This window comes from Semicossyphus pulcher, unplaced genomic scaffold (assembly GCF_022749685.1).
Source record: "Semicossyphus pulcher isolate SPU_LCO1_2020_fin unplaced genomic scaffold, fSemPul1.0.p SCAF_10, whole genome shotgun sequence".
Taxonomy (NCBI): Eukaryota; Metazoa; Chordata; class Actinopteri; order Labriformes; family Labridae; genus Semicossyphus; species Semicossyphus pulcher.
In genome coordinates this window covers 2,924,085-2,940,971 of record NW_027211604.1, presented here as the reverse complement: position 1 = coordinate 2,940,971, position 16,887 = coordinate 2,924,085, and the positions used below count along the sequence as shown (strand labels likewise).

The 16,887-nt window shown below is 37.5% G+C and overlaps 1 protein-coding gene across 1 annotated transcript in view; it reads left to right on the top strand.

The window, feature by feature from the left end:
- The first annotated feature begins 334 nt into the window (after positions 1 to 334).
- The window catches only part of LOC138599597 (AT-rich interactive domain-containing protein 5B), a 28,702-nt gene continuing 12,149 nt past the window's right edge, over positions 335 to 16,887 (top strand). The window contains exons 1-3 of the mRNA XM_069671342.1: positions 335 to 569; positions 13,707 to 13,859; positions 15,339 to 15,446. Of these exons, the coding sequence (XP_069527443.1) occupies positions 549 to 569; positions 13,707 to 13,859; positions 15,339 to 15,446 (282 nt within the window). The 5' untranslated portion in view covers positions 335 to 548. The remainder of the gene's footprint in view (positions 570 to 13,706; positions 13,860 to 15,338; positions 15,447 to 16,887) is intronic.

Here is a 16,887-nt window from a genome sequence, read left to right as displayed (position 1 = left end):
TAGTTCAAAATTAGCTCCACCTCAACAAACTGCAACAGCAAATGGGAAATGCTGCTTCTTTAAATACTTCATTTCCTGATTATTTTAAAATACTTTCAGTCAAGTATTATTTTCAGTGGAGGCAGTTTTTTTCCACAGTCTGGTATATGTACATTTATTGGAAAATCTTAATACTTAATCCAGCACTGATATTCACCAAACTGCTGCCACTTTATCCACAATTGAAAGATTTTTGTGGGATTTGATTTAAAACCCCCCGTCGTACGTAAACTCCACCCACAAATTCCGTGTCACCCGGAAGTACGTCACATGGCTGAAGCTAAAGATGCTTCAACTGCCGTTTCACTGTGACTTTAACATTAAGTTGTACTCTGTGGCAAACTTTGGCCACACCTAGATCCTGTCCCACTTCCACACTCACATAAAAAAAATAATAAAAAAAATAAAAAGAGCAGCCTTTTTTTTTTCTCCGGTGCGTTTGTTTGTGTGACGGCGAGTCCCGGCGGTGTAACCGGAGAGGGGCCTCAGAGAGGGAATGCAGGACTGCAATGGAGCACAATGCAATACAGGTAAAGCCGATATAATTTCCAAATAAATGTCGATTTCTGTCACGTACAGCTGGCGGGGTTTCAGACCTGTTGATGTGGGGAATATTTTAACCGTGTGTCGCTGTGGATTGAAGCTCAAATTCGGCGTTTTATTTCATTTAGTTTGAATGTCGTATTGATTGTTTTCTCATATCAACCAAACCCGAAGCAGCAGCAGCAGGGAGAGTTGCTCTGACTGCAATTACAACTTTATTCAACCAGGCTCAACTTTTTTTTTCCTGCAGTGGTGGAAAATAAACCGCTGATATTTGTATTTTTACGGGGAAACAATCGGCTCTGACACCGAGCTATCGCCTCGTTTGATATCGCAGACTCAGCCGTTAAATTCCAGTTTAATATTTCTGATATTTTCGCCGTGTTAATGATTAATTTCTTTGTGTGTCGTGTCGACAGTCTCAGCTTCTCCTCTGGCTACCAACCCCCACCCACACTAACGACACATTAGCGAAATAAAATTAAATTTTCTGTCTGAAAAATATCAGGAAACTTTTGTGCTGCGGCGAGACGTTGATTCGACATTTTTTTGTGGTCATTTCTCGGATTTAATTTCAACACAGACGCGATATTAAAGATTGAAATATTTTTTGTCGACAGGGACTAGGTGGAGCAGCAGTAGTGTTGTGTTTTAATCGGAAGCATATTGATATTATTATCAAATCCCTCCCGACATTTTGTCTCCGGCGTAATTGCCACAGTTTAAGGAGGAATGTTAATATTGTGTGTGTTTTGAAGGGGGAAATATGGAGTTTTTGTACTTGACATAGCGAGGATTTTGAAAAAAGAAAAAAAACAGCAGGAAATATCCAGAGGACACACAGCTTTGAGGGTTATATGTAATCGAAATAAAATACTTTTATTTTGACAGAATGCTTCATATGTGACTGGTTTAGAGCTAATATCACAGTGGTGGTTGTGTAAGATAAAAAAACAGAATAACAGCAGGAAATATTTAGAGGACACTGGTTTTAAGGTTCAATATGGGCTTTTATCGACATAAAAGTCTTTTTTTTGATAGAATCCTTCATGTGTGGCCTTACATGTGTTTAATATTCCAGTGGTGGTTGTGTATTTTTATGATATCATTGTTTAAATATTAATTTATTGCAGTGGTGAACTTGTGAGCTTTTTCAATAACAGGATATAGCCAAGGTCAATACTGTAGCCTGTGTGAGCTTGGATTGTATTTATTTATTTATCATTGTTTAATTCAGGAGGCATTTTTTTATTAATATTTATCAGATGTTTTTTTTTACCCCCTCTTCCTTTCTTCTACTGAAACTGTGTAAAAAAGAATCTCACTGCATTATTCCCAGAAATATCACGAGAACTGACGTAGGCAGGGTGCAGATTAAGGGTTTCCATCTTAAATTCTTGTGTGAGTGTGTGTATGTGTGTGTGTGTGTTCACATTTTAGACAGTGGGCTGCCTCTCTCTCTGCTCAGATTATATTATGTGGCTTTTATTTTCCTGCCTCGGTTCCACCACTAGGCTGTCCAAGCAGCAGCAGCAGCTCTGTTTCAGCTGGCCCTCCCCCAGGCTGCTCTCTCATGTTCATGTAACACTCCTATAGTATTTAATAGTATGTTTATGATACTCTTTACTCACCTGATGGTAGTACTTGTGTTATAGTCACATTGTAGTTAAGTTAAATATGTGTATGTTATAAATCCTGAGGCTGAAACTATACCTTTTAAGAGAATTGATCTCACTTTGTTTGCTGTTTTTCCTCAGTTTCCTGCTTTCACTCTTTAGCTATTAGCTGTAGCTAACTAGCCATCTATTGTATTCTATCACAATGATTATATGAGCTCATGAAATGTGGTCATTTCTTGTAGCTTTTGCAGATGTTGCTGCTTTTACATCTGTATCCAATGATTAAAGTATCAATCGATCAAAAAGTTTAGCAACATTATTTTTTAAAGCAAATTCTTTGGTTCTAACATGTTAAATGTGAGCTTATATTGTACATCTGTCTTACTTTATTGCTTTTGTTTCCCTATTTGTTCTTCTTCAATCTTCAGATAACTACAAAAAAGTACGAATACATTTATCAATAAGTAGAAAAAAATGGGTCATTTTTAATGTAATTATTTAAGCAAAAAACAACCAAATTCTTAAGTTCTTGCTTGTCAGACGTGAGTGTACAAGTGAAGTTTTTTGTTGTCTTTTTCTTGCTTGTTTATCTACAATTAGCAGGCGCTGAAAGGATCATTCAATTAGTTGATGGATGGAGCAAATAAATCAGCAAAAACGTTGATCGATATGTCATTTCTTAAAACAAATATGTCAGAATGATTTGGTCATAACTCTATCTATCTATCTATCTATCGATCTATCTATCTATCTATCTAAGTCATGAGCTAAATGTTATCAGGGAAAAAGTACATTTCTTGACTTATTGTTTTTCTTGCTCGTCTTGCTTCACATACCGACATATGGCTCCAATCATTTTGGAGATCAGCTGACCGTTTGATAATCAGTTAATCATTTTTCAAACAGAGTTGCTCAAAATGCTTCAGTGTGACCTGTTGCAATCTGATCTAACTTTGTGAGTTGTTTCCTTTAATAGCCCAAACTTGGTCTGCGAGAGTCTCTCAGTCTGATTCTATGATTTGAAAGACTTTATCAGTTCATTTTATCATTACTTTCATATTCCTCAAATATATCTGTGATAATCTCATTATGGTTCACACTGGGTCTGTAGAGCTCATTTATCTTCTCTCCATTTCTTGCTCTTACCTCCTCTAATATTAAATCCTATCATACTAATGAATAGTGTTTTGTCAATTGGGCTGAATATATTCCTTCGTGCATCACATGGAGTATAATAGTCCTTACAGGCTAGCTAATACTCATATATATATATATATCTATAGGCCTAATAATAAAGGGACTATTGTGTCTATAGTATTTAGTTGCGTTGACTTCTTTAAAATATTCATGTATGTAGTGTAAATACTCCTATAAACTTATAATTGCTTAAAGAGGGAGACCCTGTCTATCTCTATAATATTATTTTTCCTATTATAATACTATAATATTAATAAACTATGTCTAATAATATACATTTCACAACTAATATTGGACCTTAGCAGCTTAATAGTGATTCAGTCTTTCTTTATTCAACTTTATGGTCTTATTCCTAATATATTATTATAATATGACTTTAAACACATCAATAATATATCTAGTGGGGCTTAACCTGTGTCTTTTGAGGTTTATACTGACATAGATGTTTAATATTTGTATTGGTTAGCATGTTTTATACTTCTATTGTGCTCAAACTTGCCCCAAACTATCTTTATCGTGTCTTAAGTATAATACAAGTGTATAATATCACTGTTAAGTTCCTTGACTAGCTGGCATTCCTCCTACTGGGTAAAAACATGTTTTATCTGGCCTTGTATTTCTCATATTCTTATAAATAATTGTTAAATAATCCCATAAAAATGCTAAAACGTTCGTGCTATACTTTCCCTTGTAATATCCCTACAGGGACCCATTTCCTTGAATATATTGCTGCAATATTTACACAGTAGATAAGATTGTGTCTGTTGAGCTCCATACTGAGTCTAACTTTATCTTACTCTGCCTGCGTCTTTATTCAACTCAAATACTAAAAGGAAATTCTGATGTTTGTAAACCTGGGCCCTATTTTAACATATGTTTGGGTTTACTTAACTAATTAGGTACAAAAGTTTTGGAATTGCTTCAATAGATTGTTTCAGCTGGCAGCAGTGAAACAGGCTGTAAAGGCTGCACATGCTTCATGTAAGTCCACTACAAGTTCTTGTTTCTCCACTGACTGACTCAGACTGTTATTCTAAGTGTCTTTTCAACATTACAGAACGGATCCCTTCAGATATAGACATTTCTGTTAAAGAGGAATATGCTATTTTTAACCAGAATCAGCTGTTACACCGATCTCTTCAAAGCCACCAGACTCCATTGACAAAAACAGTGATTTTACCTTCCAGAACACAGGAGTTGCTGGTCTACAGCTGTGCCCGTCAGTAAGTTTTGGTGTGAAATAGTGTTTGACTCAGGTTTTGTGAAAGGTTTAGTTTGAATCCAACATTATATTTGTGTAACACCAATCACAACCCCCCCCCCCCAAAACATTCAGGCAGAGGTAGATCAGCAACTCCCAGTGCTGCAAGGCTAAAATACCGTTTTTGTTAATGGAGTCTGGTGGCTTTAAAGAGAGCGATGTAACGACTGTTTCTGGTTTAAAAAAAAGCATCTAACACTTAAACAAAAAGGTCAATCTCTGTTGGGATCTTTTCTGTAATGTTGACACCTGCAATAACAATTAGAGCCTGTTAGTGACAAAAACAAGCACAGACATTACAGCCTGTGTTGTTGCTGACGGCTGAAGCATCTTTGTACCTCCTTTTTGTCATTCAGATCTCGAAATATGTAAAAATGTGTTATAAAAATACCAGAATTTCTCTTAAATTCAGTTTATACGCTAATAAATATTCCAATATTACTCCTGAAGGGGTAGTTACTTCTTATTCAGTACTCAATACTATTGTATTCTTTAATTTAATTATATTCCTCCACTTTAATAACCCTTAAAAACATCTCTAATATTCCACTGTGGACTCATTTCAAACCGTAGAGTCTTCATCTGTTGTTATTTATCTTAATAATACTCCCTAAACAATCCTAAAGAGGCCAATACTTCCTTTATGGTGATTTAAGCAATCTTAATATAGTTTTCACTCCTGTTTGAGTATAATATTATATTTATAGACGCAGCTATTTGTGTCTCTGTGTCTCCTATGACATTTTTTAGACTATTTGTGGGCTAGTTTATCTTACAAGATCATTTTTTTCACTTTATATCAGTTATATCTTACCCCAGGGGAACAATAGTACATTTATAATGAATATTTAATGATTATTTAATCCTATAGCGCCCCTAAATGTGTTTTATTCTCATTACGTCAGCTTAATGTTCCTGTAATTCCCCCACTGGGACTCTGTTTGATTTAATCTCTTGTGGTTTTATAATTTCAGCTCCTATAGCAGGATATCGAGTGTGTTTGACATTCAGCAGCGACCTTGTCTGTATAAGTGGTATTCTCTCATCACTATGATATTCATTCAAATACTATATAAGGCTGCACAAGGTGTCTGAGTGACGGTGAACTCGTTCGGCTTCGTGTTGTTTTTCATGAGTTTTCCCGCAGGGCCTTTTTACAGATTGTGTCTGATACTCCTCAGTGACGTAGTTCAACATTATGTCACTGCATTATCTTACATAGAGGCTTCTTTTAATTATAATGGTATTAATATGGCTGCTGTTGAGAGCTGATATGTATATTTGTTGCTGTGACATTTATTCGGTATCTGTCTAAAAATTGATCCTGGGCCTGCTGCAGCTGGTCTGCAGAGCTACAGCGAGGTGGGGGTTGGAGGGAGGCGGGGGAAGCAGGGAGGGGAGGGTGCCTGTGGTGGGTTATGGGTATTGGGTGGGGGAGGGTGTGCTGGGTGGGGTGGGGGATGTGGATGATCAACACAGGAGTGAGAATTTGAGAATATTCTGCATTTAGGCGGCAGCAGCAGCAGCAGCAGCAGCAGACAGAGCGGCTGCTGCAGGGAGGCTGATTCAGAAAAGCAGGAATCAAAGGATTTTTCTGCCACAGAAACAAGAAGAAATACAGAATATATATGAGATTTATTTAGTGAATCTTCATGTCACATCTATCAGCAGTAAATGAAAAGCAGCTGCACGGCCGGCCGCACCCTCAGCTTAAATACACGAGGCCTTTTAATTCATGAGCATAATAAGCTGGGTGAATGTGACCTCTGCCGGCTTTACTTTAATTCACTTAATACGGAAATAAATGAATCAATCAGGCACATAAAGCTGTTCGGCTGTGCCTCATTAAATGATTTATTTATTAGTATATTGAAAGATAATTTAATGGCAGCCATTTTGATTAATAGTTTCATAATTTTCCTCCTCACATGTGAAGATTCACGGCTTCTCTTTGTCTGTGGTGGAAATATATGTTTCATGACGTCACATTTGGGAGTTTTCTTTTAATATTTCATAAACATAATAATCCTTAAAAAGACAACCTGTAGATGAAACAATCCTGATAGTAATAATTATCCACAGCCCTTTAAAACCTTTATTAAAGATGAAGCAGATGATTATATCTGCTGTAAATATATATAATATATATTTATTGTAGAACAACAGATGTTTTCCCTCTCAATTTTAAAGACACATTTCATCCACACAACCTTTGTTTTTTATTTAAACTACATTTCTCTACCAACACGCGGATGGAAAACTATTCCAAATGCACACCAGGCATGCCGCGCCAATAGGGGGCGATAAAGTTAGGATACTTCAAATAGAGACAAACTTTCTGAGCGCGTGCAGGAAGTTTGTTTTCTTTCTCAGGTAGTAACCAAGAACACTTAACTATAGTAGATAATTATTGTTTATTAATAGATGTTTGATAACTTGTAACAAGACGTAGCATTTCTTACCAAACGTAAACAAACCAGCAGCCATTGTTGTTGTTGTTTCAGGCGCATGCTCATTACAAAAGCAACAATGAGCATGTGCGAATGGGGTGATGATGATGTCATCATTTCCAACATGTCAAAATGGTTAGTAGGAAATGAAGTTCAGAAACATTTGTACCTTTTTTAAGACATTTAAAAAAAGTTTTATTGACCTTTTTAAGACGTTTGCGTTTGTACAAGAGGCTAAAACAGCAACAGTTTTCATAATCCATCAATCATTTGAGTCCTTTTTAAAGCAAAAACGTAAAATATTCTCTGGCTGCAGCTCCTAAAACGTGCTGCTTGTCTGTGTTTCATATTAAAATAATGTAAATCTCCAAGTGTTATGACGGTTCTGACAAAACAAGACATTCAAGGACTTCAATTTGGGAACTTTTAACGAGCAGTTTTCAGAATATTTTGACCACAAATCGATTTTATTTTTGTAGGAAATAATTAGCGGTTTCATTGTCTCTCAGGGCACAAAATAAGGGCCAACCAAATACTGGCAAAATATCTAAACGGCGATAAGAAACTAATGAAAAAACAAAATATTTTAAGTGGCTGGTAAAATTAGAAAATGATTAAGAATAACAATTACTATTAGCAGTTTTAAATGTCTTATTATGTGGGATCGTGGCAGTTCTCAGGTACCAGAGAGTGTTTGCCATTTTGCCTTAACAAATGACTTAAACAGTGAATTTATTATTTAAAATATTTGGCAATAAATGAGCTCTTAAAGTCAAGTAAAGCAGTTAATCATTACTACCTAAAATGTTAAGCAAAGCAAGAAACTAGAGGACATTTAATATTCAGTGAACGAGCAGATTTTCATCATTAGATGAATTGTTAGGAGCAGATAGATGATGATGGGCTAAATTAATGACTGCCTCATTTCAGGCTGAATTTGTGTCACAGTTGTTTCACATATTTCTTCATTTTTTGGGCTCATTTTCAGCTCGTGTGTTGCAGCTGTGGAGCGGAGTGTTGTGTTTCACGTCAGGCTGTAATTCAGTATTTTCTCTGCTCTTACTCCAAACAGACGATCACAGAGGAGCCGAGCTCATTGATGGATTCAATATCAGAAAACAGCAGCAGCAGTTTTCTTTAAAAACTGCAGCGTCATGCCGCTCAGACCTGCAGCTTTAGATCAATGTTAACTTAAAAATCCATTAAGATGTCCCCATAAAGGAAGTCTGTAAGATCAACACACTGTGTGTTTTAAAAAGCTGATATATCTTCTTCCTCTGTACGGAACTGAGACACACTATACTCGTTTTATGGCATTGAATGTGGATTAATCCGCCGCTGAAAATAGTCCCAAACAAATGCACTATTTCTTCCAATTTGTTTTAAGAAGAACTAGAATGAGCAGCTGTTTCAGGAAATGATTGAGACTTTTTTTTTAGAGAATAAGAAAGTGTAACATCAGCCTTACCTGTTTAATGTGTTCATGTTTTCTGACATTACCCATCATGCATCCTCTAGACCTTCGTAACACTTTAGATATTGTAATATTCTGTCTGATCTGAAGAGCAAATACAAAATATATTTGACCAAATTAGAGCTGAAGAAATTCATCATTTTCAGAAACCCTCTCGTGCTGGCCTCATCTGTATCTGCTGCTTTCTTTCTGCCTTCTATCACAGGTAACTGTTCATATCTTTCTTCTTTTTAAAGACAAAACTTTTTAAGATTAAGTCTTTTTTGTGTTGGCGTTTGAGATGCAGATTTTTGTTTCTGTATTTGTTTCCTTATGCAAGAAACAAATAGCACATGTTTGTAAAACTCCACCTGAACCTTTAACATCTAACTTTACCTAAAGCCCAAAAAATGGAACTGAAACTTTAGCCACACGTGTGTGTACTGAGGTGTGTGTGTGTCGTTGTTTCGGAGGCTAAATGCTTTGAAAAGGGAGACAGATGTGCCTGACACATTTCTTAAGTTATCTTAATATGTAACAAGGTGGTGATATTTTAGTATCCCTTTCTTTTGATGTATATCTTAGTTTTTTTTTTTAACCAAAACTCTCAGAGGACTGGACTGACACACCTGGATTTTGTAGTTATCTGTGAACAATATAGGCTGACTGAAACTGTGGCTCAGGATCCAAAATGGCTGCTCATCATCCTCCTGACAGATACAGATTATCTTTAATGACACAAACTTAAACATTATAAGATATAAACTGTATCTTATCCCGTTGAATTACAAAAACTGCCTCATTTCTCAGGTGTGTTTGGTTTGATGTTTGAGCTCACCTCGCCCGTGTGTCTCAGGCCCGGGGCTCCTCAAACTGCCTCTCACAAAACAGTGAAATCAAAGCTGGAGGTTTGTTCCCCCGGCAGCAGCAGCAGGAACAGTATTAACTTACAGATGTATGAAGCCACTCGAGGTGCGCTTAATTTATCGCCCGCTCCGTGTAAACACCCACAAACACAGTGTTAGCTGCCTGTGTGGTAAGACGGATCAAGTGCTCCTCAACACATCCAGAGTGTAAACACACAGGAAGCTCGGCGTAAACTCAGCTCAAGATTAAATAAAGATAAACTCAGTGACAGACTCATTGATGCCAAACAGCACAGGCGCCATTTTGGGGACAAAAAGAGGAAACTGCTGTTACAGAGTGACAGCTGGAAAAACTATACAGAGTTTATTTACTCACTTAGTCACTAAATATTTGACATTTTAAAGTAGTTTATTTTAAGAGTTGAATTTGTAGTTGCTTACACTGAGGCACAGGAGCCTCACTTTATGGCTGCAGAACATTATTAGCAGGATTGATTTATTGTTGTTTTCTCAGATAATCCATCTGTTGCTTCGTCTGTCAGACGGCTGGAAGTTTTATGTGTCGACAAAAAAAAGTAAAATATACAGAAGATATATGTGCGTTATTAAACCTGTGAGACAAAAATGTGGTTGTGTCAATCCTGAAAAATGTCTGAGCCCAAAGTGACGTCTTCAGATCGCTTGTCTTGTTTTATCGTAATCTAGTAATGTTCAGTTTACTGTCACAGAAGAATCTAATCCAGAAAATATGAAGGTTTTAGAAGCTGGAACCAGAGATTTTGTGGTGTTTTCCCTTTTAAAAATCAAACCATCTGAAATGTTCAGAAACATTAAACAATAACAGGTTCATAGATCATCTGTTCACTATCACAGAAGAAGAAAAAGACTTAAAACAATTATCACAATTCCTGCAAACAATTAAGACTGATTGAAAACCTAAATCAGAATTAAAATCAACAGCAGTTTTTTTCTAATCGAATGAAACAACTTTATTACTTCACGTCACCAAGACAAAACTCTTGCCGAGTAGCTGCTTCCTTGCTATTTCAAAGTAAAAGTCTTGAACCAGAGAGGATGTAGTTCTGGCTTTTACTTTGAAACACTTACAGGAAGTTACCACTTTGTGACATTCAGTGCAAATTAGCTGCCACCAACATAAATTTAATATTGAAACCTTCATTTAAGCAGGGTGCATTCACCCCCTGAAAGCAGGCAAGAAGGAACATCTTAAACACTTCTATGACTGCAGATAAAGATTATTTTTGTAATTGATTAATAATTATTTTGCTATTAATGAAGTTATTCGTTCAGTCAGGAAGTTGTACTAAAATGTACATCACTGTTTCTCAGAGCCTGAAGTGAGTTCTTGTTTGAGCTTCTTTTTAAACCAACAGACTTTTCATTTACAAACTGACAAACAGGAGTTTCACGTAGAAGCTGGAACAGAGACATGTTTGACGTATTTGCCTGTAAAACCACTGAAACAATAATCTACCAATCGATTAATCGCTGCAGCTCTGCCCGACATTCTGCTGGTATGTGTGCATTGTGCAAATGTCACCATGACTCTGCCACAGCATGCACATAATATCTCATATCTGACATTGTACAACACAAACATTAAAGCAGAGGGCACAATGCAACGTTTATTTCTATCACATGTCTGATGCCTGAGATGTTTCATCACATTTCGGACGTTTGAAGTAATTCAAAGTTATGGTCATGTCATCCTCGGGGATCCGTTACAGATACTGAATGATTAACTGGAGCTGATGATTTTATGATGGTTTCCTGGTAGTCATGCAGCGCTGATCCTCCCAGTTCGGCCAGGTGAAAGTAAAAGTGAAACGGCAGAAATCAATTCACCCTTTAAACTGTTGATTTGTTTGTGTATTTAACAGAGGAGGATACGTTTTGAAATCAGAGAAACAGGAAGTGCGACCACTGTGCTCTTCACATTAACAGGAAGTTGGCTGCTGTTCTGCAGAGTTGGCTGATATTTTATTAGTTTTAGAACCTGAAGAAGAATTGTGAAACTTTCAGCTGATTGAGATCACACAGGTTTATACTCGTCTTGGTGTCAGGCTTCCACCATCATAATGTGTTAGTGTGTAAGAGCAGGCGTTTCTATATTTGGAGCTAAAAGCTGCATCACTTTCAGCCAGTTGAAAATATCTGGTTATATTTTGGGTGACTATCAGTGTCTACAGATATGCCTCTGTGCTGCCACACAGTGTGAGGCGTTAATGTTTAACATTTCCTCTCCAGGTTGTTTAATCTATTACAATGTCCTGCTCTGAAAGCTGGTTATACATGAGAAAAAGCTGCCTCATGAAAGGTGCTGCAGCTTTATGATCAGGCTTAAATGCCTCTGCGAGATCTGTGGCTTCAACACACCCAGAGAGGACACTGCGACACCGGCATTTAGATTTTCTTTATCTCTGAGGTGTTTTCCTTTTCAAGTGCATGAAATAATAAATAAGGAACTTTTAAGGAATGTTTTTCTTCCTTAACAGAAATGGTGAATTAGTGTCTAAGTTTATTGTTTTGCTCATTATGATGTAAAATCGTGGAGTATTTTTAAAGTGCTTCTTCTCTCTAGAATCTGAACAACCTAAGCTCAAAGATTCTGCAAGTCAGTAAATGAAATTGAAAGTACAAATGAACACAAAACATTTTGATCCAAACAATTCAGAGTGTCAGAAAAGGAACAAATTATTCCTGAACGCTCCAAAAGTGATTTAAACTCTGAGCATATTTTAGTATTTAAGATCTCTGAGCAGAGAACAAAGGTGTTCTGATAGTTTAATCTGCAACAGAAACACAGTACCTACTGATATTTGTGCTTATTTTGATGTTTGTTTGAGGATCTTCAAATACTCCTAAATTCTGTAAAGCCTTAATGTTATGTAACTCCTGCTATAGCTATTTCTGTCTTTATTTTAGATCAGTTTAAACAATAGAACTACCTCCATTGGTTAGTTGTATTATGTGTTATACAAATTTTGTGTTGGATCTGAACTCACACAATAACACAAACCAGCTGACTGAATAAGGCAGAGGTTGACCAGCAGCTCCCATACTGTGTGAGGTCAAATTAGTGATTTTTTTAGTGGAGTTTGGTGGCTTTGCAGAGAGTTTTTTCATTAAAAATCATCTTCCTCTTTAACACAAGGTCTATCTCTGTAGGGATCCTCTATGTAATGTTGCTAACATATTTCAGGACTGATATACAAAAAGTAGGTACAACAACGCTCCGGCCAGCAGCATCGTAACCGGCTGTAATGGCTGTAAAAAGTATGTCCACTAAAAGTTCTTGTTTTGTCACTGACAGGCTCAGATTGTTATTCTAAGTGTTTAACAACATTACAGAAAGGATCCCTACAGAGATAGACCTTTTGTTAAAGAGGAAGAACCCTTTTTTTAACCAGAATCAGCTGTTACATCGTTCTCTTCAAAGCCACCAGACTCCATTGATAAAAACAAGAATTTAGTCTTGCAGCACAAGGGAGTTGCTAGTCTACAGTTACCTCGATGGTTTGGGCGTTTTTATTCTTGTTATAACACAAATATAGTGTTGGATTGGAACTGAACCTTTCAGAACACCCAGGTCACACAACTTTTCAAACAAACTAACTGATGGACGCAGCTGTAGACCAGCAGCTCCTGTGTTCTGCAAGGTTAAATTACTGTTTTTGTCAATGGAGTCTGGTCACTTTGAAGAGAGCGATACAACGGCTGTTTCTGGTTTAAAAAATCATCTTCCTCTTTAACAAAAACATCTATCTCTGTATGGATACTCTCTGTAAGGTTGTCAGACACTTAGAAATATAATCGTAGCCGTTAGTGCGGAAAACAAGAACTTTTAGGCAAAGTAGTTTTTGTCCCGATGCAGCCATTACGGCACGTTTTGCAGCTGCTGCTGCCTGAAGCAATTCCAAAACGTTTTGTACTTTTTAGTCATATAGACCCAAAAATATGTAAAAATGGGTGTAAAAAATACCAGAATTACCCTTTAAAAATGGTTTGTTTTAGGTTTTTTTAGTAATAAATTGGGTTATTAGAAATGTTTGAGATTTTTGGACTAGATTTTCTCTGTTCCTCCTACAGCCTCCTATAAAATGTTGTTTTAACTTATCTCCATATGTTTTTGTCTCTGGTTGCTAGAAGTCAAACTCAGGTCTGTTTTTGATGTGCACAGCTTCTTGAAAGCCAACGCAAACAGTGAAAATATAATGGGTGCCTGTTTAACCCTTCCTCCTCTGCTGTCTCCCTCAGTGGTTGGGTGCTCCCTCCTGCCAGCGAGGCAGCTACGCCTTCTACAAGTCGGTGGGCAGCCAAACCCAGCCCGATGGTCCCGTCCAGGTGTGGAGGCTCGGGGAGTTTTACTTCATCCGCTGTGGCCCGCAGGATCCTGTGTGTATCGCTGAGGTGAGCTGGACCTGTTGTGTGTAAATGTTGGACTGCTCCTTTAACTGTTGACTAAGATAAACCTTAACTAAACCTACAAACTGAACCACCGCAGTACCTCGAACCTAAAGTGGGTCACGCTTCTGCTCTCCTGTCTGAGCTATAGAAGACGAATAGTATGTTTTATTGAGTCTGGATCCCTCAGCAGAGCTAAATTTAGTCGATTTAGGTCGTGAGCTGAAAACGTGTTAATGAGATTGAATTGTATTTAGGTTGATCAGATTTTATCGGCAGTGACTGATTATAATGAAGGACGTGAAGTCTTTGGATTAATTAATCAAAACCAGGACCAGCAGAGTGATAACTTGGATCTAAAGATTTATATTTTGCTTTATTCATTGTCACTTTTTTGCAAACTTTTTGTCCCTGTCAGGATCCTGTAGGAACGATGACTCAGTGATTTTCATTTTGTGCAAACAAACAGTGGAATAATTCTGATGAGACCCGTAATTTTCCTGCATTATTAACTACTTTAGGTCCTGTTCTTCAGCTTAACGTAATTAGCACAATGCTAAGTATGCTAGCTGCTAATTCCTGTATGCTAAAATGTTAGCATTAGTTACTATCGTCAGTTCTGCTGGACCACAAAAGAGCAAACTTTACTATTTCACCCATTTTAATAGCTCAAACTGAAGTAAACCTGGCAGTAGAGTGTGGTTTACCTGCTGTAGGAGCGGCCCAGGTGCGGTCAAACAAACTTCTGGAAGAATAAATAAAACCAGACAATAAAATCTCCCAAAATAGCAGCAGATGTTGAAACGTCTCGACGTGATTCAGCCAAAAATCACGTCTGACCTCCAAACCTGCTCCATCTGCTCTGCTTCAGGTCACCTCACACTGTAACTCCACCCGTCAGCCCGCTCAGCCCGCTCACATGTCTCTGAGTGTTTTTTGGACAGAATCTTTGTCTTTCTGTCAGGTATTTTCCTGTTTGCTTGTTTGTCCCTCCAGCTGTTTCCCGTTTCTTTTTGCATCTAGATTTATGCTGCATTCACGTGCAAGTCGGAAAGTTCCAAAGTCCAACAATGGTTTTCTTTGTGAGCTTCAAGTCATTCATTCATTAATAACATGGGCTATAAAAAGAAAATCGTGCTTTCCAGTATTTATGATTATGTCTCTTTGCTCATTAAGAAACTATTGCTTTATCTGACTTGTTATCAATGTTAAAACTAATAAATAATAATAATAAATGTGTCGCAACCCAGAATACACGTACGACGTTACAAGTAAGCGAAGAATAATCCCACCACATTACGCTGCCCTCACATATATAAATTACTTTAAAGTTTCTGCCGATCTGTCAGTGTAACTGTTTTTAGCTTGATTATTTTGCATTTTTGAGTCTTTTCAGGTGTTTAATTACACTGACAGTTGCAGGACGTTATATTCCTGTGACGGAGGAATTTAAAAGTTAAAAGTCTTCCTCTTCTTCTTCTGCAGGTGACCTTACTGTGGGAGGACCAGACGCGGCGCCACCAGCTAGCCAGTGCCAGGCTGTACTTCCTGCCTGAGGACACGCCGAAGGGCCGCACCAGGGAGCATGGAGAGGTGGGTCAGAGGTCATGGTGGAGAACAGCTCCTCTTCCTTTCTTCATCTCTACTTTGGATGATGTTTCAGTCGTTGGTTATTCTTATTCTTTTGTTTTATAGACTGTTATATCTGATTTATTTTTATTTAATTAAGAGGAAATAACTTTTTTTTAACCATTTTTAATAAAGAAAGAAACAAAAACATGAAAACGTTTCTATAAGGCCGTATTCATGACAGGATGTGACACACAGGAGAAAAAAACAAGTAACTGATGATTATTGTGGCAGATTTTATTACCTTATATTTTCATTATAATTTAAAATAACTAAAATGCTAAACTTGCCGGTTTAGTAAGTTTAGATAAATGACGTAAAAGACTTGTGCTTACGTTTGATCATCTGCAGTAAGTTATAACAGGATACAACATGTGCTTGAGTTATTCCTGTGGACTTGTAATAGACTTAAATGTTTGCCTAATATAATCTGCTTTAACAGCATCTATTAATAACCTCGTCTCAGAACATGGACGCCTTTTTATCCAAACCTGTTCGGCCTAAACAAGTTAACGTTTAGTAACGTGTCATTTATAATTGTTTCCAAACAAACCTTCTCTCTGTGGTTATTAAATGATCTGCTTTTTAAGAGAATAAATCAAAGGTCTTTAAATAGACCGTTTAAACTGCAGTGATAGAAGCAGTGTAAGATGTGTCTGCGTGTGCTGCAGAGTGTTTTTGATTATCGCCGCTCTCATGCGGCTGCAGCTCAGCCCTCAGAAGAAAATCCCCCTTTTGGGAATGAGACTAATGTATTACCCAAATGTAAATCCTATGACTTGTCTGAAACCAAATTTTCCACATTTTCAACTTAGATCTTCCACTGTTGAAGTCTTTGAAATGAGGTTTTTATTTTCCTGCTGGAAAAATGAGCCTTCTAAAGAGCAGTTAGTTTAATATAGAGTTCAGTTTTAGTGTCTCGAGTGTCATGTGAAAGACCTTTATCTTTAAAGATCTCTAGCATCAACTAACATACAAACATGATTCCAGAAAGGTTTGGGATGCTTCGTATAAGGCGGCACGTTGGTGCAGTGTGGCCTCACAGCTAGGATGTTCCTGGTTCAATCCCGGATTCGGACATTGGGGGTCTTTCTGTGTGGAGTCTGCATGTTTCCCCCGTGCATGCGTGGGTTCCCTCCGGGTACTCCGGCTTCCTCCCACGGTCAGAGACACGCTCGTTAGGTTCAGTGGGGACTCTAAAATGACCGTAGGTGTGAATGTGAGCGTGTAAGGTTTTCTGTCTCTGTTACCCCTCTCCCACCGAAATTTAGCATGTTGGCGACGAGGAGCCCCGCTTATAGATACTGATTGTCTCTTTTCCCATAGCCAGTGAAGTATCCTCCTGTCGGTCTCTTTTCTGCTGCGTCACCGTCTGATGTCACAAACGCTGAAACAGGGTTGGCAA